General features: G+C 51.5%; 1 protein-coding gene across 3 annotated transcripts in view; it reads right to left on the bottom strand.

Moving 5' to 3' along the window:
* The window catches only part of USP2 (ubiquitin specific peptidase 2), a 45,205-nt gene that overhangs the window by 16,581 nt on the left and 2,324 nt on the right, over positions 1 to 26,300 (bottom strand). For 2 of the 3 annotated variants that reach the window (XM_053270107.1, XM_053270108.1), the window contains exon 2: positions 20,215 to 20,993. In XM_053270107.1, the coding sequence (XP_053126082.1) occupies positions 20,215 to 20,993 (779 nt within the window). Of the gene's footprint in view, positions 1 to 2,240; positions 2,943 to 20,214; positions 20,994 to 26,300 lie in introns of those variants that run through there. The other variant, XM_053270110.1, reaches the window with a different exon arrangement.

Here is a 26,300-nt window from a genome sequence, read left to right as displayed (position 1 = left end):
CCATAGCTCAGTGGAAGAGCATCTGCTTGCAGGCAGAAGACCCCAGTCCCAGTCCCGAGTCAAGGGTCCGAGTCGGTATAACACAGCTCCTGACCTTCTTATCACCCAGGTCTATCCACTCACAAGGCACCGGAGAGGTTATATTTCCAGCATCTGCTGGTGGTGAAGCACCAGACCGCACACTGCAAGAGCCCCGGTGCTTTTCATTTTAGAAGCCCTGCTTTGCACAGCCTGGGTGACCTCCACCTTTATGCTGCTGCTGCTGCTATTGATGCAGTGCCACCCCTGTGCAAGGTGCTTTGCCAAGCACGAGAGGACAGGTCCCTGCCCTGAAGGGCCTACAATCTAGAAAACACACACAAGGGAAACAACAAGAGAAGGGGAAGGAAACCGTAGTCAGGGCAAACAAGGAAGAAACAGACGGTTGCTTCAGTTTCTTGGGCTTCCCGTGGCAGGAGGTTAGGGGGACTACCCTCTTGCCCAAGGGGGCGGGGGTGGGGGCCGAAAAGAGGTCCACCCTGGCAGCCCCAGGAAGGGAAGGGCTCCTCTCTCTTGGCTCCTCCCTTTCGGCTCTGCTCCCAACCCGCCTGGCGGGCGGGCGGCTCTGTTCCTGACAGATGATCCCTTCCGCCTGTCCCCAGACAGCTCCGATTGGAGCTCGCTCTCCTTCCTCCCAGCTGCCTGGAGCCCCACAAGTCAGAGCCAAGGAGCCTGCTGCCACTGACAGCTCTTATGTAACAGCCCCGCCGCTGCCGGCTCCATTCATCTGGCAAAGGAAGAGCTGACCTGCCCGAAGCCACAGGTGGTGCCCCTTACGTCAGGGGGCCTCCCAGAGGGAAGCGGCCCAAGGAGGTCAGGAGGGAGACCCGGGCGGCTGCGCGGGGCAGGGGCAGGGAAAGGACACAGAGCAGCAGCAGCAGGGACCCAGGAGTCCTGGAACCCGGCCTTCCTTCTTCCCCAGAGCCATGCCACAAAGCTCAGCGGGAGAAGAGCGGAGGAGCTGCCACCCACTCGGGTCACCTGTGGAATGCCGATTAACCCCTGGACGGGGCACGGCACGCAGTCTTTATGTGTGAGCATGCTCTGAAAAGCTGGGGGTGTGTGTGTGTGTGTAACACCATCTTTGAAATATATTCAATCCGAATTGAAACAGAATTGCAGGCAGCAATGCCCACTCCCTGCTTGCAAACAGGGTCGCTCTTCGAAGGTATCTCCCTTTCTGACCGGTCCTTCCGGTACTACAAGGTGGCCAAATGCTGACCCCGTTAAGCTGTCTTAAGTTAAGGGATTCTATCCCCACCCACCCCCTTTCCTAAAAGGTGAAAAGAAAACGAGGGGATGTCCCAACTCCCAAGGTTTCCCCACCAGATTCCCCCCCCCCCCCCCGCAAGGCTTGGTGACACAGGGCAAGACACCTGATGGGGAATACTTCTTTCAAAGAAACAAACACATATTTTATCTGCTGCTTGTATAGTTCTTCTGACTGCAAGAGTGTGTGCCCACACAGGTATTCGGGGTAGGGGGAAAACCCGACCCCTCTCTTCTGCTCTGGCAGTCGGCAACAACCTCCCCACATGTGGCTCCTGCTGTATGCATGGAAATTCCAGAGATATTATCCCTGACTGAGCAAAGGGGCACCTTTTAAAGTGGGGCCTCTTTTATATTTAGCGGGGGGAGAGCAACTGCCCTGTCCAGCCCCAGCACAGCACCCCTCCAGTGGCTGCTGCTGGGGTCTCTACCTTGCCCCCTTGGGGACAGGGAACCACCTTACATTTCTATGTAAATCGCTTTGAGAATGGTTGAAAAGCAGTATATGGATATCTGCGGTTGCAGCAGCCCTAAGGGCAGAAAGAGGACGGTTTCGGGCTCCTGGTTTCGCCAAGCGCAGGCAACAACCTCCCTTCTACCTTCTGGCAAGTCAGGTTCAGCAACAAGCCCAAGGCCGTGCAGCAAAATCAGTGGCAGAGCCAAGACAAGAATCTCTCTCTCGCCTACCACACACCAAACAAGCTCGCTGCTAAAGACACCCGGCCAACATATGCCCCTGTGCTGCCCGAAACGCAACTCCCCCCAGGCGGGTGACCCAGCGACCCCCCTCTGACTTCCCCTTGCAGTTTGTGGCAGCTCCATCCTATAAGCAGAGGATCTGACCCCTCCAAATGGAGGGCTGTCCAGCCACCACGTTGCAAGGAGGGAAGGAAGTGGGGCTGGGTGGGCGGCTGGGCAAAACTGCTCTGTACCTTTGTCTTATTGAGCACCAAACCCACGAAGGTGGAGACCAGCAGAGATCCGGGCATGGACGTCTTGGTACGCAAGTCCTTGGGCATGCTCGGGAAAGGCGAGACCGGGGGCTCTTCGGGGAGGGTGACCGTGTAGGAATTCCGCATGCTGCAGCAGGGTCACACTCCCCGCCTCTTCTGCCAAGCCCCCAAGGCGGCCAAGGTGGGTGAAGGAAACGAGAGCAGCAGATTCAAAGGGGTTTCCAGCGCTGCCTACTTGGGACAGCAAGCCATGACCTCTCCGGAGCAGGGCTGGACTCCGGCACAATAAAAAAGGGAGACCCTGCCAATCCAGGGACGCCTTCCACCGGACTGACTGCAGAGAGCAGAGCTGCACAAGGGCTGCTTCTTCTTCTTCTCTTCTTCTTCTTCGCCCCTCTGGCAAAGTTTGCTGGTTTCGCTGTGCCGCGTGGGGACACCGCTTAGGTCTGCAAAGCAACTGCAGCAGCCACATTCATCGGCTCCCAACTTGGGCTCTTGCAGGCGGAGTCGGGGGTGGGGGGAGAAGGGGGGGGTTGCCTGGTCTTTAAACCCAAGTCCACGGAACTGTCACTCCACGCCAACTGCTGCTGCTGCTGCTGCCACCCCGGCTGCCTAATTTCCCCTCCGGTGCCTCCTTCAGCCGGAGTGTTGGTGTCACGGCTACGGCTGCTGCTGCTGACGGCACCTGAATCACTCGCTGACATCAAGGAGGCGAGGTGGGAGGGGCGCCCAAGGAGGCCTGCACAAAACCAGGCTCCTCAAGGGAGCCACCGACGGCCAACGCCACAGGCCCCTTTTGCAGAGGGGGGACGCTGGAGGGGGGGGAGCATGAGAGGTGGCTCTGCACGCAGCAGCGTGGGCAACGCTACGGTGTCCTAGCAACCCAGCTAAACAGGTCCAGAGAGCTAAAAAAGAAAACCCACCACAGAAGACCGGCACCAAGCAGTAAAGCCCATCTGGGTGGAAACAGAAGTCTATGCTCAGGAGGACTCTCTGGTCTTGGAAGGGTCATGCAGGGGGCTGGGCGGAGGACACGTTCAGTCTCTGGACATTTCATTATTATTATTTCTTTTTACAAGCCCCAGGGTACAGGCAAGGTGGCTCGTCCGGGGTCATGCAGTAGGACAGGGCAAAACTGGGGACACAAGGTTTAGTACAGGAGCCAGCAGAGGCGGTCAGGACCACCTGGGGTGGAGACGGATGCTCCCAAGGTCTGCCCCCCTGGAGGTGGGAAAGAGGGGAGAGAATCACAGGGCTACCAGCGAGTCCTCGTGCTTTCATTGTCCTGACCACGGGGCCTGCAGTGGCCAAATTTGCAACCGTGTTTTAAAAGTTTTTTTTAAAGTACTATAAACATTGATCGAGGTTGTTCGAGAAATGGGAACGGTGACCAGTGGGGATGTCCTCCGAAGATGACTCCATGGTAGGAAGAAAGAAGGGGTGGTAACATACAGAACACTGTACGTGCAACAAAGCCATCACCTGGCTTCTGTCTCTGGGGGGTAGATGTCGCCAAAACCCACTAGGAGCATTTGTCCCTGGAGATCCTACCGAAGATGGCCCAGATCGAGTCCATGCTAAATTGGCCAAGCCAATGGATGCTGCGGAGTGCCTCTTCCAGCGGCCCCTCTGCCCCCAAACTGGTGGCTATTCACGCCCCACCAGAGGCAACGGGCACTGTAAAGAAGAGAGCTCTCTAGGAGTGGGGTGGCTCGATATGCCAGCTTTGAACCCAGCTCAGGAGGGATGGTGCGGGTTGCTCTTGAAAGTACCATGTCGGTCGCCTTTCGGAGAACAGAGCTGATCTGAAGGGAACTCCAGAGACCATCTAATCCACGCCCCAATCATTCACTCGCCAATCCACCAACATATGCCATCGAGATAGCAATCTGCATACGGTGAGCAAACCTCAGGTCCCCGGATATTGTCAGACTACAATTCCCATCACCCCCAGACACACGGTGACAACGGCCCACACTTCTGCACAGCTGCTTGTTTTCTCCTCCTGAACCACTTGGCCAGCAGAGGAGAGAGTAGGCCCATCAGAAAGCTGGAGGAGGAGGAGGAGGAGGAGGAAAAGGTTACGGAGGGAATCTGCAACTGACCACTTGAGAGCCCTTTGAAGGAACTAACAGCGTATTTAGGGAATCATCAGTGTACTTAACAGCCTCATCCACCATTGCATCAACAAGCACACTCACCTCAGAACTATTTGCATGTCCAGCAACCAACACAACTCACGAGAAGGAAAGCAGCCCAGACTACCATGCTTAACAGGTCTGGGAGCCAAGAGCCAAGAACGAATGCAGGCATACAGAGGTGAGCAACAACTGTTTGGTGGGCCTTTCGCCATCTGCATGCAGTGATGCTCTGTCCTCCTCACGTGTCCGAGCGATGTCAGCACTCTGTGTATGGGTGAGGCTTGGTGCCAAATTTGGCATCAGCCTGGATTTCAATGACAAAACTCCCTCTGCAATGAAGCCTGGCTGAATATCCTCTTCCAGGGAAGCAAGCGCCTTTACTGACACTGAGAAACTGAGGCACGGAAACGGGAGGAGCTCCTTGCAAGAACACCACCCGGATTTCTCGGCCTTTCTCGCGAAAGCACGGCTCTCCCTCTGCCATCACAACAGGGCAGCCTTCTCCTGACCTCCTAAATTTCCAGGCCAGCCTTCTCCTGACCTCCTAAATTTCCAGGTGGAACTGGCGACTGACTCAATCTATAAATTCCAGGTGACAAATCAAATTGCCAGCCGGTAAATTTCCACTGTTCATGCTTCGGGAGCAAAAGCTGAAGTTCGGGAAAGGACATGGTGGTTCTGCTAGGGAACGGTCACACGACCTGAGACCAGGACTCTGGAGAGCACGGGTGGTTTTCCTTTTCATGACCATCCTCCCTTTGAACTAAGATACACAAGCCCTCCCAAATAAACAGCCCAAACTACCAAACAGGCAGGTGAAACAGACACCATTGATTTGGTGTTACAGAGAATGCAACTGTAAATCAAATCAGTAACGTGCAGACAGTTTTTAGAAAAGCAATGTGGCAGGCAGCGGGGTCAGCCTGAGGCTTTCCGGATCTTGTCAGACTACAACTCCCACCACCCTCCCCCACAATGGCAGGGGACAATGGGAGTTGTAGTCTGACAACCACCAGGGCGTTATAGTTTTGTGTGCACTTTGCAACACAGTTTTACAATATGCGCAGCACCTGAAGTCAGGGGCTCTCAAACCTGGATCCTCAGATGTTGTTGGGCTTTGGCCCTTGGGTCTGGGGATGATGGGAGTTGTAGTCCAATGGCAACTGGGCACCCAGGTTTCAGAACCTCTGGTTTAAAGGACTCCGTCCTGCAAGCCAGGATAAAAGTCCACCAAAGAAAGAAATAGGTAAGTTAGTTTAGCCCGTGTCAGTCAACTTCACTTAGGATTAAGAACCTCACGTTACTCTAAGTACACGGTTAAGTGAAGGTTAAATAGCAGCTGGTTTGGGTCCTGATCCAGAATGCCACCCCCGCACCCCCACCCGGGCACTATTTGCGGAGGAAAAGAATAACAACTGCTCCGGGGAGCAATTTTTGGTATGAAAATGCTACAGCGGGAAGTGTCCACACCCCCTTCAACACCATACACTGGAGGCTTGAACCAAATCACTCCCTCCCTCTGGCCAATGTTGGGCATAAAAGGGACCCCTTCTGGGATTAGGTCCACCCATGAACGACAGGTTCAGTGTCATGTATAGGTTGGCCCTCGGTGAATGAAGCCCAAATATAATTAATTTGAGCAGGGGCTGGACCCGCCCAAACACCTTCTTCCCAAACTGGATGCAGAAAGGGAGAGCTGGTCTTGTGGTAAGCAAGCATGAGTTGGCCCCTCAGCTAAGCAGGGTCTACCCTGGTTTGCATTTGAATGGGAGACCACATGTGTGAGCACTGTAAGCTATTCCCTCTAGGGGATAGGGAAGAGCAAATAGGTTCCGAGTTTCCTCCCTGGCAGCATCTCCAAGAGAGTGCTGAGAGAAATTCCTGCCTGCAACCTTGGAGAAGCTGCTGCCAGTCTGTGAAGACAATACTGAGCTAGATAAACCAAGGGTCTGACTCGGTAGAAGGCAGCTTCCTATGTTCCTATGAAAGGGGGCCTCTGATCATACACTGAGTACGCTCCCCCTTCTGAAGCCCATGTATCTGGGGCAGGCCAGCAAAGCAAACAGGGCAGCTTGGGGAAAAGGACCCACAAAAGCGACTCCCCTTCTCTTTGAATAAACCGAGCCACACGGCTCAACGCTTTGCCTCTAGCCCTCCTCTATCCTCCAACCAAATCTCTTTGTACAGAGGGACTAACTTTAGCTTGGATGAGGCCGGGCTATTTTTGGCCGTGTTAAAAATAAATCCAGGCAGGCATTTATTTTTGCAGCGTTATTTATCTACAGGGATTCTGAATCTCATCAGCATGCCTCTGTCACTACAGCTAGCGCTCCATGGGCTCAGAGGTAAAGACGGCGGCGAGGGCACACGGAGACGCAAGAGGATGTCCAGGGCAATCTTGCACTGTCCACGGACACAAGCCATACGCAGGAAGCAGGATGATGCTCTACAGCTGTGCACGAAATGGCTCTGCACAGCACACAGGAACATGGGCGAGAATCATGCCCACAAGCTGAAAACCCACACAATGAGCTGTCAGTCTGGGAACACAGGCTGCTCACAAATACACTGTGGATCTCAGACAGGCAGGCACGGCTCTATCATACAAAAAATCAGGTCAATCTGCACAGCGCTCCATCATTTTCTGTACTTTGACAGTAGCCAACCAGATTTTTTTTGGAGGCTTGCAAGCAGTGCAGAGAAACCATAGGTTTTCTCCTCCCCAGCACCTTATACATTGGAGTCAGACTGCTTCTGGAGGTTCTACCTGTATTTAGCTTTCTTGGCTAGCAGCCCTCAACTCCACTTCTCCTCCTCCAATCTGTCTAGCCCATTTTCAGTTTAAAGCCAAGAGTCCTGTGCAACGTGGAAGCCAGCTGCTGAAGAGTCCTGTGTCTCGTGGAAGCCAGCATAGGCGGGTCAAGGAAGAAAGATCGCTTTACAGGTTTTGTAACTCCTTTAAGCAGCTGCCGGGACAGCTCCCTGATACCAGGGTGGGAGGTGTCAGGTGGCTGAGGGTTCCCAGAAGCCAAGTTATAGATAGAACACAAGGATAACCAAGTCCGTACCAGAGGCAACAGCACAAGCCAGGAAGGCCTGGGCAGATCTCGTGTGCCCTGAAAACCCTGCAGAACCCCATGAGCCTCTGGTGCCAATGCAGTCTCCGATGTCGTTTAACATCCACATGAAACCTCTGGGAGAGACCATCAGGAGACTTGGTGCAGGGTGCTACCAGTATGCTGAGGACACCCAAATCTACTTCTCCATGCCAACATCATCGGGAGAGGGCATAACCTCCCTAAATGCCTGCCTGGAGGCAGTGATGGGCTGGATGAGCAATAACAAACCAAGACTGAATCCATATAAGACAGAGGTACTGATGGTGTGGGGTCGAAACTCGGGAGATGAATTTGGCCTGCCTGTTCTGGAGAGGGTCACACTTCCCCGGAAGGAACAGGTACACAGTCTGGAGGTGCTTCTGAATCCAAGCCTCTCCCTGGTGTCCCAGGTTGAGGCAGTGGCCAGAAGTGCCTTCTATCAGCTTTGGCTGATACGCCAGCTGCGTCCGTTTCTTGAGATAAACGACCTCAGAACAGTGGTACATCTGCTGGTCACCTCCAGACTGGATTACTGCAATGCACTCTAGGAAGGAAAACACTGATGTGCCATGTGGACTTGCAAAAACGAAACCCGAGAGCAGAGGGGAGGGGCTGCTTCCCTCAATGCCGCGAGTGTAGTTCGAAGTGGCTCCGCTCAACATTTACCCCAAAGCCTGAAGCCAAGTGTGAATAACCTCCTGCAAAATCAGTATTCTTGGGTGACTCTGAGTTCTAGCATTCTGCGAGAGGAAGAGAAACTTCTCTGCCTCCACAAAGAGCTTTGCGAACCCTTCATGGTGTTCCTACTCTCAGCGATCTTTTCTCTAAACTGAATCCCACCCACACACAATCTGCAGCCTTTCTGCATAGGGGAGGTGCTCCAGCATTTGGGTGCCCCTTTTCTGCACTGGCTCCAGGCTGGCCTCTGTCTGCCCACAGAACAAGAGTCTGTGTGCCCAGCTGCAACTTCAATACTTGGCGATCACCACTGCGTTCAGCTGGCTGAGACGCAAATAGGTGGTTAATGGAGTGAAACATCTCTGGAAATTCTACTGCTGACGTCAGGAGGCAGGTGGTAACGTGTGGAGAAGCGTCAGCCTGGACAGCAAGACCAAGCTGCGTGGCAAAGGGCAGCGTGTGGTGCCTCTGCAGAGTTTTTCAAACCTCTAAAGAGTTTTTGTTAGAGTTCGCGGGAGAGGAGCAGGTCTCATGGAGAGCGCAAGGACTGTCCCCTTTGCTAAGCAGGGTCCACCCGTGTTCCCTCTAACAGAGATTCCCAGATGCTGTTGACTACAACTCCCAGAACCCCATGCAAAAGCCATCGCAGCTGGGGATTCTGGAAGTCGTAGTCAACAACCTCTGGGAAACCCTGTTAGAGGGAAGATTGGGGTCCACCTTGCTTTGCATATGGATGGAAGACTACATGTGAGCCCTGTAAGACATTCCCCTTATGGGATGGGGTCACAGCTCTGTTTTGCATGCAGAAGGTCTTGGGTTCCCTCCCTGGCAGCATCTCCAAGACAGGGCTGAGAGAGACTCCTGCCTTATTTGGACCAAGGCTCTGACAGGCAGCTTCCTATAGTATGTTCCTACCCTGCTGCTTGCAGACTTTCTGGAGGCACCTTGCTGGCTGCTGTGAAATACAGAAGTCTGCACCACTACAGAAATACAGAAAGCACCACTAGGGTGCTTTCCAGACTAGCCGCTCAAAAATGGCAACATGCTCCATTCAGGCAAATCACTTTCAAAACGCAAAACCTGAAGGGGAAACAGTCTCGCGAAAACGAACCCCCCCAAAAAACACCTTTTTTAACGCTGGATAAACGACATCGTAGCACTAAGTCGCAGCGATTGAATTCGAAACAAGGCATCCGACATATGAACGGCAGCCTGGCGCTTTCGTCGGGACTGTGCGGCGTCAGGACACAGGAAGTGTGGAAGCACACTTCAGAGATGTGCCGTGGCCCTGTTGCAGGGTCTAGTCTGGAAAGCACCCAGATGGGCCTTTGGCTTGATCCAGAAGGGCTCTTCTTCCATTCTTACTTTCCAACTATCCCAGGGGATAAAACAAGAAAGCACACTGGAACGGATTTAACACCACGCTACCGCTGGCCACGTGAGAAAGCTGCAAGGAGAGAGCACCATGTCCAGCAGGAGCAGTAAACTGGCAAAGCCACTGCATCATGATCACAAATGCATCAGCGTGACCCACCCCAGCCTCAGCCTAATGGGGTGGAACCCATTTCCGGCTGTGGGCCACCACCTCTCCCCCTGACTTAAACTCATACACTCCCCCCTGTCTTTTGCATTACAGGCTGCATTTTAAAAGCTATTATTAATTTTTAAACTCCTGGCTCGGGGGAAAAACAAAAAACCAAGACCCGGAAATAGCAGCAGGGAACATTCAACTCCCTGTGAAGTGACTGCATGATCCCAGGCAGGGCTGTATTAGGTTACCAAATAGCTAGGAAACCGGGCGAAGGAGGGATTCAGCTGGCCCTCCATAACCCCAAGCGACTCTGAAGAACTGCCTGCCAGAGTAGCTCCTATATTAAGCTGCTACAGAGATGGGGGCTTTACCATCTGGGGCAGGGGGAGCAAGAGCGTGGGGTGGGGGAGAAGGGAACCAGGGAACATGTGTTAATATGGGACTCCCGCGTTGAAAACTGGATCATTTCATAGAAGGACAAACACTCCTGTTTCAACCTAGGGCGGATTCTTATGTTAAGACCAGAGGTGGGGAGAAGGTCGTGGACCACCGGTGTACATCAAGTGACCAATTTCTGGTGGATCGCCTGGTACCTGCTGGGATTTTTGCAAAGGAGGATGGACTAGGCAGGCCATTATCCTATTAATTAATTAATTAATTAAATTCATATACAGCCCATCACAAAATGACGCAGGGTGGTTCACAATCAAAACCAAAACCATTTAAAATATTAACACAAAAGCCATTTAAAAGCCCCTAAAAACCATTTGAAAACTGTCAAGAGCCAAGCTGGGGAAAGTAGCTCTTTGTGGCTCTCTTGAAAGCCTTTGAGGATGATAAACCTCTTACTCTCACGGGGAGCGCATTCCACAATGGTGGGAATGGTGGTTACCGAGAAGGCCCCATTCCAAGTTGTGGCCAGACAAACTGATGGTGCCGGAGACGGACCTCTCCTGATGATCTCAATGTACAGCGAGAATCTTGCTCACTAAGGAGATATTTTAAGGGGCCTTTTTTAAAGTATTAAGATAATTTGAAAATAAAAAAAACCCCCACCACACACACACACACACACACACACACACACACACACACACACTTGTGATGTTGTAGCTTTGTGCACCAGAGTGACACCTTTCTATGGGCATTAAGTAGACTTATCAGTGGGAATGAGCCACCCACCCCGTCCAATTCTTCTTCTATGGAAACAGAACACAATAGGCAGAGAGACAGGGCAGCCCTTTCGTGGGGCGAGGGGAGGCAGTTGACTCAAGTGGCAGATTACCAAGGCGTTAGTGGGGTGGCAACATTTTATTTATGTATTCATCAAATTTAGATGCCGCCCCAAATGTCCGTCTCTGGGTGCCCTCTGCTGCTCCTCACAGCCTCAAATACAAAAAGGGACATGCACAGTGGGGAGAAGGACAGGCAGAATTTGGCACCCTGCCTCAGGTGTGCTGAAGTCTTGGGCTATAGCAGCACAGAGAATGAGAGGAACATCAGGATGGGCAGCTGCAGCTGACAGGTCCTCTATTCTCCTGACGTCTTCTAAAGCTGCAGCCTCTTCAAGGCACCGCAGGGGGAGGAGGAGGTGGGAATGACCGTTTCCTTCCCCAGACCCTCTTCAGCCACTCCCCGCAATAGCGGAGGCTCGTCTGTGTTCAATGGCAGCCAGAGACGGGAAGAGAAGGAGAGAGCGGGTCGGGGGGAAGTATCTGGCTGAAGGCCATTGAGGCTGGGGATGGTGGGAGTTGAAGTCCAGCAACACCAGGTTTGAGAAGCCCTGCTCTATGTTAAAAAAATATCCTCACATCACTGCAGGTAGAAAACTAGCAGCTCAGGAAGCGGGTGTTCTTCTTGATGTGCTAGCTTGTTCACCTGCAGGGATGTCTTCCTTTTTACACGAAGGACGGAGCATTAACAAGAGGTGCCTCCCCTTCTCTGCCATGGGAAGCAGAACAGCACAGTTCCCCCAGCCCCTTCTGCATTCCACCACTTCCTTGCGCTGCACGGGCAAGACCAGGCCCGACACACTGCCTCACTTGCGTGACATTTTCATGCAGACGCTCTTCCTCCACTTCCCCATCGAGAACAGTTTCAGAATGAGACCGGAGAGGAAAGTTACCAGCTTGGGTGGGAGGGTTTACAAGACAGACCAAGCATGCAAGCCTCTGCAAAAAGGACACTTCCTGGATCACTAAGTTGTCTCCCCCTCCCCGCCCCCAATTTTTAATCTATGGGTTTACTGCAAACACAGAGCTCCGTGGAAAAGTTATGGAAGCTACTGGCCACAGCCAGACAGAAACTGTCTTCCCTTACTCCCTGCTCTCCTCCACCCAGTAAAAGAAAGTAGTTCTGTAAGGCTGAACCCTTGAAGGTATTTCACATACTTCGTGACAAGAGGGTGCCTCTGGGCATGTGCAGAGTGTCTTACCATGACCCAACCGTCGGAATTCTCCCTCCCCTGCACGTTTGAGACTGTACCAGGAATTGCCCACAGCCTCTCTCTCAACAAAACAAAACAAAACAAAACTGAGGACCAGAAACTTGCTAAGACCCCAAGAGCTGAAGTCTGAGGATGCTGTACATGATGCTGGTTTTAAATTATGAGCCCTTTGGGGACAGGGAACCATTTTCGTATGCCTCTTCCTGTTAAATCCACTTTGAAAACATTTTGCTGAGAACTGGTGCATACCTATCTTTAATAATCATGAATAATAATTCTATATATTTAATTCTCTGCGATGTACCCGTGGCTAATCCCATGTGTGGCAGTTCTCGCGAGAGTTCGCGAGGGACAGCGACAGGCACAGGCGGGGGGAGGTAAAAAAAAAGGGGGGCAGCTGAGGCGGCAGCTGGGACAGCGGGAAAAAACATGGCAGCGGCTGCCAACTGGGCAGCTGGGGGGGGCAGAGAAGAGCAGCCGTTAGGCGGGCAGGCTGGCGGGGAAGGATGGCCCACACTTGGGCCATTGAAGAACCGCCGAGCAGGCAGCGGAGAGGGCGGGGGAGCAGAAAGTGGGAGAACCAGAGGCGCAGATGCTCTGCACCCGCTTCAGCCCGTCATAATCATTTCTGCGCGGCACTGCAAAATGCACACAGACTCAGTCGCGTCATCTCCATGCCTTTTCCCGCTTCGCCCCAGCTTCCTGGTGGCTTAGTGGCCACTAGTAAGGCCACTGTCTCCAGCTGCCTTCGGAAGAGTTCTCAAGACACAATGAATTAATATTAAAGCAGCCTTTAAAAGAGCGCTCAGGGCACACTGGTTTCACCACCAAGCTTTTGGTCAGCTGCAGGTGGGTTTTACCGGGGTTGTTTTCCGACTATTTTAACTAGTTTGGTTTTAATCTTGTGGTTTATTGTTTCTGTGAGCCACCAGGCAAGGTTTGTTTTTGGTGGCAGAGAAACGTAATCAATAAATTTAATCAAGCCTTTGGTCGGCTACAAGCCGGCTTTACTGCTGCTAAAGTGTGTGCCGTCGAATCAGCGTCGACTCCTGGCGCTCACAGAGCCCCGTGGCTTTCTTTGGTGGGGTTTACAGGAGGGGTTTTCACCTGGAGTTGAAATCGACTCGACGGCACACTTTATCTTTTTACCATTGGCTTCTCCTGCACAGTATGAGATGATGCCTTCCAAGATCTTCCTGTATCGCTGCTGTTGCCCGATAGAGGTGTTTCCCCTGGTCTGGGAAACATACCAGCGGGGATTCGAACCGGCAACCTCTTGCTCGCTAGGCAAGTCATTTCCCTGCGGCACCATTAGGTGTTGCTACTGCTATTTTGAACTATTTTAAACAAGAATAGGTGTTATTTTACTTTAAACTAGTTTTGGTTTTAACTGTGGTTTCAATATTTTTATCTTATGTCATCCACCATGAGACCTTTGTTATGGTTAAAAGATGTAACCAACCAACAAATAATGGACTGTCAGCACATGCTCAGGTGCACTCCTGCCTACCTAAGGTTGCTATAAACCGCCCAGAGATGGAGGTTTGGGGCGGTGTACAGAAATAATAAAATAAATAAATAATGCCAAGGTAATGTCGAAGTGAAAATTCCCAGGGGCAAACTCCAGTGGGCATTTCGCCCTGGCACAGGTTTTCCCACGTGAGCATCGCAATTTTTGTGAGAAGCAAATGGAGGAGCCAAGGAGGGCCCAGGGCCACAGAGGGGGAAGAAAGCTGCCCCAGAACAGCGGTGCATCTCTCTTAAGTGGGGCTGACTTGACGAACAGCCAGCTCTGGGGACACGTGTCCTGCCCAGCCCTGGTTATATCATCTCTGCTGTGTCCACAAACAGACGGAGATGGCAGAGGACTGAATGTACCCATGGATGGCCTGGCTGTGCGGCATGTTCTGCATCTCTCTGGCTCATCAGGCCGTGTGTCGGCGCCTCTTTTGTTCCTGCCTCTGGCTGCCAGTTCTGGGTACCAGCCTGAAAGGGACCGGGCGGGAGGGAGGACTAAGGTTACCCACCACCACCAGCCCCCCTCTCTCTCTGTGCTCCTTCCCCCACCATCGCCAGCATGGTTCCTGCTGCTCCTCAGGGCGGCCCTTCCGTGAGGCGAGGTCGCTATTTCAGGTGGCAGATGACTGGGGCAACAGTCATGCCTCATGCGGCCTTCGGAGAAGCTCTCCTGACCTGGAGAGGGAGCCCGGAGTGCTTCTCCTCACACTCCTTGCAAAGCTTGCAGGAAGCAAGAGGAGGGGAGAGGAGGCAGGTTGCTGGCCACCTTCCCTCCTCCCTGCCGCTGGGCGACTTTTCAAGCTTGCGTGGGTCGATTTTGAAAGGGGGCTGGCCGGCCCCCACCTGGGGTGTTGGGAAAGGCAGCACCTAACCTCTCCCGCCAGGCGCCACAATATCGTGGCCTGCTCCTCAGCCAGAACGTGCACCGAGCATTTCTAGACAGCAGGCTTTACCGCAAGTTCAAACCCACCCCCTCAAACAATGCAAAAAGTGGATTTTTAAAACTGCGGACATAAATTAGGCTACACTCTAAAAGGCAATGAAAAAACCAAATTGTGTGTGAAGTGCTCCCCGAAAGCTCACAGAGCCTTTGGAGTATATCTGACTGATATGTGAACGCACACCCTCCATTCTGGCGGAGAAGCAAGCTAAAAGCCCCGTCTGGAAATGCTCCTGGAGCTCTGCCAGAAGGCGATTTTACTTTGGGAGGGCAGGTGTGCGGTCACATGTCGTCCAGATTTATGTCAAAGTCCCTGCGAAATATCGGGGAGGGCTACAGACACAATTTGGGTTTTTCATTGCATATTGGAACATGGCCCGATTTATGTCCGGGGTTAAAAATGCGACTTTTTGCATTGGGTTTTTGGGCAAAGCCGAAATAACCGATATGCCCTGTAACTCATACACCCCTCTTAATCCCTCGGTCTGGGAAAGACCCTGAGCAAGTCGCTATCAGTATCCCACCATTTCCCAAATGCCCATGATTTTAGGAAATGGGGGTTCTTAAAGGGCATGTGTTAAGTTAAGTATAGGGGCTGGCGTGCTTGACTTTTACAAAGTGCACTGCAGCTGCAAGGAAGCGAGATCAGGATAAGAACCGTGGTGTGGGAGGAAGGGCTTTAACCCTTTGCCCCCCAACCTCAGCCTGTCTGGATCAGTGGCTCCGCAGTGTTCCTTGTAGCAGGGAATCCCAGACATTGTTGGCTACAACTCCCGGCATCCCCAGATAAAATGGCCTTTGGCTGGAGATGCTGGGAGCTGTAGTCAGCAACATCTGGGATTCCCGGCGAGATGGAACACTGCACTTTGCTCACAGCTGCAGCTGCCCCTGGAAGGAACTTCCCTTCATTCGGGAACTAGAGAACACGTTTCCTAAAGGGCTGCTTTCTCACCGGTGATGCTTCCAAATCTTTATATTAGTTTGCACTCCCTGCTTCCTGTCTTATACATGCAGCAGCCACTATGTAAATGTCTCCCCGGTTTTCTATCTCACGTTAACAGCATGCACACATCTGCAAAAAATAGCGCAAGACATGCTTTTTACGCTCTTAGCAGGAGGAACCCTCAAAACACCTTTTTGATCTGGAAACACTGCCTAGCCGTCGGCCCCGAGGACCTATTGTGGTAACCTGGGGGAGACAGGCACGTTTCGTGGAATGCTTGAAAGCAAGTACAAACCCACCAAATACAATCATCCCTTGCCAACCGCAGGTTTCCCAATCGCGGTTTTAAGTATCCACGACTGGGAAATAACCGTGACCCAAGTATCTGCAATTTGGCAAGATTTTTTTGGCAATTTGGGTGGGTGGCGGGTTTTTTTTTTTGCTATTTCCGGGGGTCAGGGGTGATTTCTGGGGTTCCCCTTCACTCCTCTTACTGACTTATGGCAATTTGGGGGGATTTGTTTTTTTTTTCCTATTTTAAACTGTATTTTGCGGTATTTTCATGACCGCGATTCCCTAACCCTCTATTTGCCATTGATTTCAATGGCTCGCCAACCGCGAATTTGCCAACCATGAGGTTTCGCCGGAACAGAACCCTTGCGGTTGGCAAGGGACGACTGCATGCCTTAAAAATGGATGTGTCCCATAACACATTCTGAACATACATTCTGTGTATGTTCAGAGGCTCTTTATCTGCATTCCTATAAGGTCCAGGCTCCCTGAATCTGGTGAACGTACCAAGCCAAAACTAATTTTGGAGGGGGAGATTCAGAAGGAAAAACGCCAAAGAATGTCACTGTTTTTGAACTGCACATGGGAAACGTGTGGCCTTCTTTCACTCCCACCCGAAACACGAGCAGCTGTTCCAAAGCGCCGTCTCCCTCTTAATCCAGCTTGGCTTTGCACGCTGCCTTTCCTACCCAACGCCCCGCTTTATCTTAGTGGAAGGAACATTAACGTGTGGATGGCGCACCAGGCACCCCTTGCTCATGTGCCATGCACAACAGCTTCCTAATGCATGAATGCAAGGGTCAAAATAAACCAACATGAGGTGCCCTGCCTCACGAAGAAACAAAGTTCTGGGGATAAGCTTCGGAAAGCCCTGCTCCTGATTAAGCCCCCAAGAAAGAGACAGGGGGGAAGCACATTCCTTTGCCTCTGAGCCAGACGCAGGGCTGCTGCCGGCAGTGAAGGGGTGAATCCGCTGCAGAGCTCAGCGCCTCTAATTAGGTCTCCCTGACAGCCTCACCCTGCCTGGCACCAGTCCCCAGAGTTTATGTAACAGGTATAATTGTTTAATACTCACTCGAGAACACACAGACACACAGACACTCTTGACATGTCAACAGGCCCCCCTCCAAGGAGCCGATCAGCCGGGGCACATGGGAGAGCGTGTGTGTCTCTGGGTACGCCGCGCACACCAGCCTCGGAGGGCAGTGCTTCCTCCGGGTGCGAGAGGTGCTCCTCCCGGCACGGCATGGCAATATGCAATCCCGTCATCTTGATGGGCGTAAGACCCAAAGACTTCGTTGGCCTAAGTTAACTCCTGTCTCTTTTCAGACTGGGAGCCCTTCGGGAGCAGGGAACCATTTCCTGATCACTTTGCTAAGGAAAGTACTTGGAGAGCTTTGTGGTTGCTGTGGCTGAAAAGCAGTTTAGAAACAGTCTGAACAATAGCAATACCACCATATTAACCTGAATGGAAGATGACTCTGTTCTTAAGAAGACACCCTTAAAACATACAGGTTAGACCTGTGTGGGCTCAAAAGGAAGGGGACATGGGGTATACCTATACCGATACACGGGGGGGTCAAAGGTGCCATTTTTAGAACAGAGGTGAAGTGCAGAGCAGGGTCCCAGTGCTTGTCCTTTGCCTCTGATCTGCTCACTTCCAATATTGGGGCTGAGTGGTAGAGAAAAAGGATTGCGGGGGGCACACACAGAGGGCTCAGTGGTACCCCTCTCGCTGTTTACTGCTTTTGCTTTAGCCATCCCTCCCCCTAGATATTTGGGGCAGACCTGGGATTAAAGCCAAGGGTCTCGCTGCTCATGGGGTTCCCCTTCTAAGGGCGCATGCTGGGCAGGTGATGTATATCTATCTATGTAAACCGCTTAGGGAACTTTTCTTGAAAGGCGGTCTATAAATATTTGTCGTATTCGTAATGAAAACAGACAACAGCAGAATATGCAATCACGGATCATCGCGTTTGGCTCTCAGATCATCCCAGATGGGAGGCTTCCAGCTTCACAGCAGCATCCCAAAGCAGACTGGAGCACAAACCAGTTTAAACTTGGGGCACTAAACCCCCTTCATTTAAACCTGAGGTTCTATAAGCAGAAGCCACCGCATGTTAGACGGAGAGACGCTCTCTCGTTCCCTTTGCAGGTGCACAGCCAGCCTCCCCGCTGCCCTGCATCTACTCCGAAGAGACCCCCCCCCGTGGGGGCTTGGCTCTGCATTTCTACACTCACTCCCCCGCCTGCCTGTCGCTCAGGTATCCGGAACCCAGGAACCCAGAGTGCCCGAGGCAAGGCTGGTGCCGGAAGAAGCGAAGAGCTTGCCAGAGGCTGACCCCACCTGACCCCACATTGGCACGGCAGAATCAGGCCACGGTGCCGTGACCTTGTTGCCAGGCAGGCACCACCACGGCGGCTCAGACTTGCCCCGCTTCGGAGTGGTGACTTCTGGGCGTGTCCCTGGCTCTGCTGCTAGGCTGACCTTGGAACTGACGGGTGACCAGAGCAATCCAAGGCAGCAAGTGGCAGGCAAAACTCAGGAGTGTGCACGGGAGGAAGGAGTCAGGCTGTGACTCCAGGGTTGGAGGTGAGTAGACCCTACCTGTGCTCAGCCTTGCATCTCCCCCACCCTTTTCTTTTTTGTTTTAAACCAAGCAGAAAGCCGGAATTCAGAACTAAAAAGCAGTGGAAACGATGCTCCGTAGCTAAGCCAGCAAATCCTGCAAAATCCTACAGACAGAAGTGAAATAGGAGAGGCAGATTTCTTCCAGTTTACACAGACTTCTTGGTCTGGTTGTCTGGAAAAGTGACTCTGCAAAAGGTCTGCAAAACTGCACACATGATTCAAATTAAACAAAACTTAATCTGCAAAATCAGCAACCTGAGACTCAAGGTAGAATCCTCGACAAGATGCAAAGCTTTTAATGTAGGGCTGTCCCAAATTACAGAAGACGCAATCAGTCAATCAAATTTGCATAGAGACAAATGCAATCATTTTGGAGCACAACGCTTCCTTTCTGTGTTCTGGGATGATGCATGTTTGTGTTGCAGCAGGCATGGAGCTTTCACAGACACCATGGGTCTACTGCGAGGTTTTACTGTGCGTTTGAAGTTGCCCTCCAAAACCAATGCAAAGAGTGGATTTTTCTTACCCCAGATATAAATTGGGGTACACTCTAATGCACAATGAAAAGCTTGCAGGGACTTCGGGGTAAATCTGGCCGATATGTGAACACACCCCTTCCATCCCGGAGGAGATGCGGACTAAAAGCCCCGTGTGAAAAACTTCATGGTCTTGTAGAAGAGGCATTCTCCTTCCTCCCACAAGTGGGAATGCCTCTCTCAAATTTCAGCATTATTTGTATTAATTTTCAGAATTATTTGTATTTTTTTTTCCTTTAAAGACTGCAAGCGAATTAAGTGGGCAACCCTCTGAAGCAACGAAAAGGTTTTTAAAAAATATGTTAATCTGACAAATTCATTAGAAGTGGCAGCCCTAAACATATGACACTTCCTTTTCCTTAAAAAAACAACATCAATAAATAATCCTTGTGGGTGGGGGTTGCATTTCTCAAACTGGAGAGATCCCTACGGGAACAAAACACTAGCACAGGCCTTGGCTTGGCTGGGGCCCGACTCTATGGAGGAGAGCTGGTCTTGTGGTAGCAAGCATGGATTGTACTTGATAAGCAGGGCCTTCCGTGGTTTGCATTTGAATGGGAGACTACATGAGTGAGCACTGTAAGATGGGGCCACTTGGGGAAGAGTAGCTGCATCTCTCTGTGTTCCAAGTTCTTGGAGATGCTGGCAGCATCTCCAAGATAGGGCCAAGAGAAACTCCTGCCTGTAACCTTGGAGAAGCTGCTGCCAGTCTGTGTAGACAATTCTGAGCGAGATGGACCAATGTTCTGAAGGCAGCTTGCTATGATCCTATGTATGCTGTACTTAGCATACTAGTTAATTCACTTTGGCCTGGTCATAGGAACATAGGAAGCTGCCATATACTGAGCCAAACCATTGCTCTATCTAGTTCGGTATTGTCTACACAAACTGGCAGCGGCTTCTCCAAGGTTGCAGGCAGGAATCTCTCTCAGCCCTATCTTGGAGATGCTGCCAGGGAGGGAGCTTGGAACCTAGATGCTGTTCCCAGAGCAGCTCCATCCCCTGAGGGGAATATCTTACAGTGCTCACACTTCTAGTCTCCCATTCACATGCAACCAGGGTGGACCCTGCTTAGCAAAGGGGACAAGTCATGCTTGCTACCCACAAGACCAGCTCTCCTCTCCCACAGCAACACACCAAGTAGCACCAACCACTCCACTCCCTCCCCTTTCATGCCCCCAGCTCAAGCGGCCCCTTACCGAGGCTTCCTTGGCTACGACGTCTGTGCGGCTGTCCGTCCGCTCCCACCGCTGAACAGAAGAACGGCTGGTGGGGCGCAGAGTGGGGGTGATGACCTCTGGGGGAGTGCTATAGAGGCTGGAGGCTGGGGAGCGCCCGCCCTTGTGGGTCTCCAGGTAGTCCTTGATGTAATCCGATTGCCGGGATGCCTGGTAGATGCCCTGCAGGGCGCTCAGCTCTTGCCGGGTGCGGGCGATGAAATGGCTGCGGGTGGAGGAGTCGGAGCGATACGGGTCCGAGGAGAGGTGCATGGCAGACAGGTCATGCGCCAAGTCCGAATGGCTGCTGGATTTCTTGCGGCCCAAGGAGCTGCCGTAGCTGGTGGAGGCCGAGCTCCCGAAGGAATAGCTGGCACCGCCGCTCAGCCCCCCACTGCCAGGGGGCCTCAGTGGGACCCGGCCATAACTGGGGCTCAGCCTGGTGCCGGAGTCGGGGCGCTGGAGCAGCCGCCCGCCCCCGTCATAGTTCAGGGAAGAGGAAGAGGTGGTGGCCCCGGACGTCCGCAGGTGACTGGAGGCCAGGTAACTGGAGGGCGTGCTGGGCTTGTAGCTGGCTTTCTCCTTGTCCGGGTACGAGGAGGACAGGTTGGAGGAGTACGAGGGGTAGCTGCCATAGCTGGTCGAGGCCTTGCTGTACGGTGCGTCGGAGTAGCGGGGGGAATCGACATAGCGTTTCAAGGTGGAGGAGAGCTGGGACATCCTGAGGGGCGGGGCACTGGGGGCGGCACTGGTGGCATTGACTGGAAGAAAGAAGAGCAGAGGTCAGAGACGCAAGGCGGGCCGACGCTTCATCGCAGGAGCCCCCAGCCAAGACCTGGTTGTGCCCAGCAAGACCGAATCCAACGTTCTCCGTAGAGAATTTTCGGCTCGAATAGAAGATCGTTGAGGGTGAAACGGCCCCGATCACTTTTCCTTTTGACACTACCAATTTCGCAGCAGCAGCAGCAGCTCTCTGGGTGGCTGGTGGCTGCCATCTTTATTTCCCAGAATTCCTCTGGGAGCAACCCTACAAGAGGATGGAGCATTGCTCTCAGGGCATTCTGGGAAAATGAAGACGGCAGCCACCAGCCACCAGCCACTGGTAAGACAGCTGCCATTGGTAAGATCTCTTTTTTGCCCATGTCCCCAAAAATGGGCAGAATGTTCCTACAAATGGGCATTTTCTGTCATTTTGAGTAACTCAAATTTTAAAAATACAAAACATCCCAATAAGCAGTATTTCATATTTTAAATAAAATACTTAACTGAGAAAATTTTCTGTTGTAAAAATGGATTTAGATCAGTCCAGAAAGCATTTCCACAGCACAAATATTTAAAACATTTGCTTAGGTACAGAGAAAGGGCAACCAAGATGATCAGAGGGTTGGATCATCTTCCGTAGAGAACCCGACAAACGGATTTGGAGTTTTTAGATTTATCATCAGATTATATTTAAACAAGAAAATGACCATTGTAAAACAATCCAAGAAAGAGAAGAAAACACTGGGGAGAGGCAGAATGGAATCTTATAAAATTATAAATAGTATGGATGATTCATACTAGATTGTGAGCCCTTTGGGGGCAGAGAATAAACTTTACTCATTTAATCAATCAATCAATCAATCAATCAATCAATCAAATTATATAAACTTCTGTTGAAAACCAATATATAAATATTTGTAGTAGTGGACCCTTGAAGTCACCCAGTGAAACTGGTTGGTAGCAAACTCAGAACAGAGCAAAGAAAATACTTCTTTGCACAATGCAGAATTAGTTTATGGAACCTACCGCCACAAGATATGGTGAAGGTTTTTTAAAAGGGTTGGTCCAGGACTTCTCCAACGTGGGTCCCCAGATGTTGGACTATGACTCCCATCATCTCCAGCCACAACAGCCAAAGGGAAGATGGGAATTGTAGTCCATCAACATCTGGGGACCCATGTTGGAGAAGCCTGATAGACCAGTGCTCCTCCAACAATTTGCCTATCTATGGTTAGACTAAGCGGCACTATTTGAAATTCCCCCTTTTGTACGTCTGGGTCAGCCAGCAATGGAAAAAATTCGAACTCGCACCTTCCAGATCCACAGTCTTTATGTTAAGGGCACACACAAGTTCCAGCAAGCCACTTTGCCAAAACGTCAGCATTGCAAACATGCCAAGAAGCCAGTTTCAAGAACAGGGACAGCAGGTGGTATAAACAGAAACTCAGCACTCGGGTTTCAACACCGGATAGTGTTTACAAGCGCTGCAAGGGAGAGAGACACGAAGGGCAGAGGCGCCTCTTGCTGGCTAGGAGTATTTTTGCAAGACCGCAGGGAAGCGCCATGAACACAGGCTGCATGAGGATTTCTTAACTGGATATGGACCCCAAAAATGCACCCTGGTCCAGATTCTGAGAGGGCTGCTGTGCCTTTTGGAGGGGCAGAAATGGGAATATTTTGCCAGGGAAAGCTTTTCCTGGTACCTGAGCACTGTAATGGGAAAAGCTGCACCTGGCAAATTTCGCTCTCCAACAGAACTCAAAGGGAACAGGATACAGTATTAAACTGGATTAAACCGACATCCCCTCTTCCCAAGGGACTCTGGGAATTGTAGGCCAGCAAAGGAGAGCTAAGCATCTTCAACAGAGAATTCTCACTGTTCCTCCATCCAATTCCCAGGATTAATTGTGTGCGTTTGTGCACGTGCATGCACGTGAGAAACCGAAATAAAACAATTGGTAGAGGAGATGTGCCCTCTAAAAAGCACAAAGTCCTGTCAGAATCTGGAACTCAAGTTTAAAGTCTCGGAAGCAAGCTTTTGACTTGTACAGAACGCTTCTTTAAGCTAATGAAATAAATACATCCAGAGAGAAGATAATAAGCTAGGGGTCTTATATTCTTTAGCCTAAAGAAGCAGTTCTCAACCGCGTAGACTGTTTCCAGAGCTTCATTTCAGCCCCCAGAACATATGATGGATGGAATAAGGCATGTACCTCTAGGCATGCGCAGAGGGTACTGAAAGATACAAACTGCCTTGCTGGATCAGGCCAAAGGCCACCTAGTCGAAGACCCCATTTCATTTGGCCAACTGGATGACTCTAGGAAACCCAGAACTGGCAACAACCTTCCCCTGCTTGTTGTGTCTGTAGCACCTGAGATTCAGAGGTGCAGTGCCTCTGATAATGGAGGCTCCATAGCTACAATTAACCTTCCTGCGTTAGGGATTAGTGGGCACGGTGTGGGCCACAATTCCCACGACAGGCACAAGCTCTGCCTTGCCTTGTTTTAGAAATTAGGCAGCCAAAGCTCTCTCCCCATATTGTGCTTCTCCCCACCCCCCGGAGTTGCACAGCCCCTCCCTCCTGCAGCTACAGGGAGGACAACACTCCACCGAGGCAGAGAAACTGCACCTGTGGTATTTCTGCCTGCCACAAACTGCCAGAATGCACAGAAAACCAATAAAAAGTGGCAGCCGTACACGGAATCGGCTCCCGAAGCAGACTGGAGGACTACAGAAACCGGCCGGCGTGGCTGCTCTCTCGCTTTAAACGCCCACGGACACTTGCAGTTTGCCGCCGCTGCCAGGCCCTCCACCTGCCTGATCCTGCCTGCTCCCAAGCACCACCCCAAGTGACCCTTTGCTGCCATGCAGCCGCTGACTCCTGGGCTATCAGGTGCAATCACAAGGTGCAGCGCGCTGGTCTCCTGGGAGGCAAGGAGGTAGCCACGGCACATTCCAGGCATGACTACAGCCACCCACGTGCGGTCAGACTCCAAGGAGCTTTCGGAAATGTTGCAGCTTGTTTTCTCACGCACGGGGCAGTGGAGGAGAGAGGGTGCCCCCTAGCGGCACACCCCAGGTAAAGTCAAGTGAAGTCAAGTGTGCCGTTGAGTCGGTGTCGACTCCTGGCGCCCACAGAGCCCTGCAGTTGTCTTTGGTAGAATACAGGAGGGGTTGGCCATGGCCATCTCCCGCGCAGTATGAGCTGATGCCTTTCAGCACCTTCCTCTAGCGCTGCTGCCAAGGTAGCACCACAGGAACCCATTCGCCTTCCGTCGACTCTCTTGCAAAGGTTCTCAAACTTGGGTGCCCAGATGTTGCTGCAGCTGGACTACAATGCCCATCATCCCCAGCCACAATGGCCCAAGGGGCGTCGTAGCCCAACAAGCCTTGGAGACCCATTAGGGAAGTCCTGCTCTACATTAAGGCACAGAACCAATCTTCTACGTGAAGGGGCGGGCACATTTACCAAGAGGGACGTGATAGAGAGTCTATCAGTTTAGGCATGGGGTGGAGAGATCAATTCCTCCCTTTCTCATAACCTTAGAACCAGAAGTTATCCAATAGAACAGATTGCCGGGAAACAGAATAAAACAAACAAACAAACAAACAAACTAGGGCCGACCAGAGGCGGTACTTTTTCACACAGCACATAATTAATACGACGAATATGAATACAACTAATATTTATATACCACTTTCCAACAAATTAATCAATCTGTGGAACTCCCTGCCATGGGATGTGGTGGTGGTTATATAATGCTTTTCAACAAATTAATCAATCTATGGAACTCCCTGACATGGAGAGGTGGCTGGATGGCTTTAAGCGGGACTTAGACAAATTTAGGGAGGAGAGGTTTATCCATGGCTACTAGTCCTGATGGCTATCGGCTCCCTCCAGGGCTCAGAGGTAGGATTCCTCCGAATACCAGTCGCAGGGGAGCAACAGCAGGAGAGGGGACATGCTTTCATCTCCTACCCGTGGGCATCCCAATATATCTGGTGGGCCACTGTAGGAAACAGGATGCTGGACTAGATGGGCCTTGGGCCTGATCCAGCAGGGCACTTCTATTGTTCTTAAGTCATTTCCTAATTCAATGCGACAGCCAATTTAGGATGGGAGGAACCTTCCATTCAATCCACTTCCTCTGGGCCATCAGGATTTGTCACATTCAGAGACAGAATGGTTTTGTGTGTGTGTGTTTTGGAGGCGGGGTGGTGGGGGATGTGGACCCCAACAATATTTTCTCTGACTCAACAGATGTCTCCCTCATGTGGCCAGTTGTGCTATCTGGAGCTATGAAAAATTTCCCCTTCAGGCCAGATTGACTAATGATTCTATGAGACTTTTTGTTCTTATTATCTTTGCCAGCATGTGGCTTGGCTTACTTCTCTGAGTCATTCGGAGCTATTTTGCTCAGCAAGCATCTTTCTGCAAAGGCAGAAAGTCTGAGTCACAAAGGTTATTATTATTATTAAATCAAGTGCTTTTAAACAATGCCACTGACGCACAAGGGCAATTAAGGAGGTCCCTGTCTCCTAGGATCTTACATTTCAACCACAGGGATGGGACAGGAAAGGAAATGTGAACCAATGTAGCAAGTGAAACATCCACGATCACTGCTCTTCTTGTGCTAACAGATGCTGTACCTGTTGAACGTTCACATTCAATTTTATTAAAACTGTTGTGTCCACCCCTGGGGTTAGAGTGTCAGACTAGGAAGGGGGAAACCTGGGTTCAAATCTCTGCCCTGCCACAGAGCTCACTGGGTGAGACTTTGGTCCAGCTGCTCCCTCCTGCAGCCTAGCCTACCTTGTAGGATTGTTTTAAGGAAAGGAAAAGCGAGCTCTTTGGAAGAAAGGTGGCACAACGTTAGAACCAGGGGTCATCCCATGAAACTGACTGGCAGGAAATGCAGGACAGATGAAAGGAAGTACTTTCCCCACACAGTATACAATAGAAAACCCCTCTGGCCACTGCCTCAACCTGAGATACCAGAAGTACTCCCAGACTGCATACCAACCTGATCCTTTTGGTGAAGTATGACCCCCATCTAGAACAGGGAGATGAAATCGTGTCTGGAGTTCTGACCCCACACAATAAGTACCTCCGTCTTATCTGGATTCAGCCTCCGATTATTCTCCCTCATCCAGCCCATTACCGCAGGGGGTTAGAATAGGGGTGCCCAAGCTTGGGTTCGCGGATATTGCTGGACTACAACTCCCATTATTCACACCACTGCAGCAGGGGATGATGGGAGTTGTTGAACATCCAGGGGCACAAGTTTGGGAACCCCTGGGTTAG

Source organism: Hemicordylus capensis, chromosome 8 (assembly GCF_027244095.1).
Source record: "Hemicordylus capensis ecotype Gifberg chromosome 8, rHemCap1.1.pri, whole genome shotgun sequence".
Lineage (NCBI taxonomy): Eukaryota > Metazoa > Chordata > Lepidosauria > Squamata > Cordylidae > Hemicordylus > Hemicordylus capensis.
This window is presented reverse-complemented; position numbering and strand designations above follow the sequence as displayed.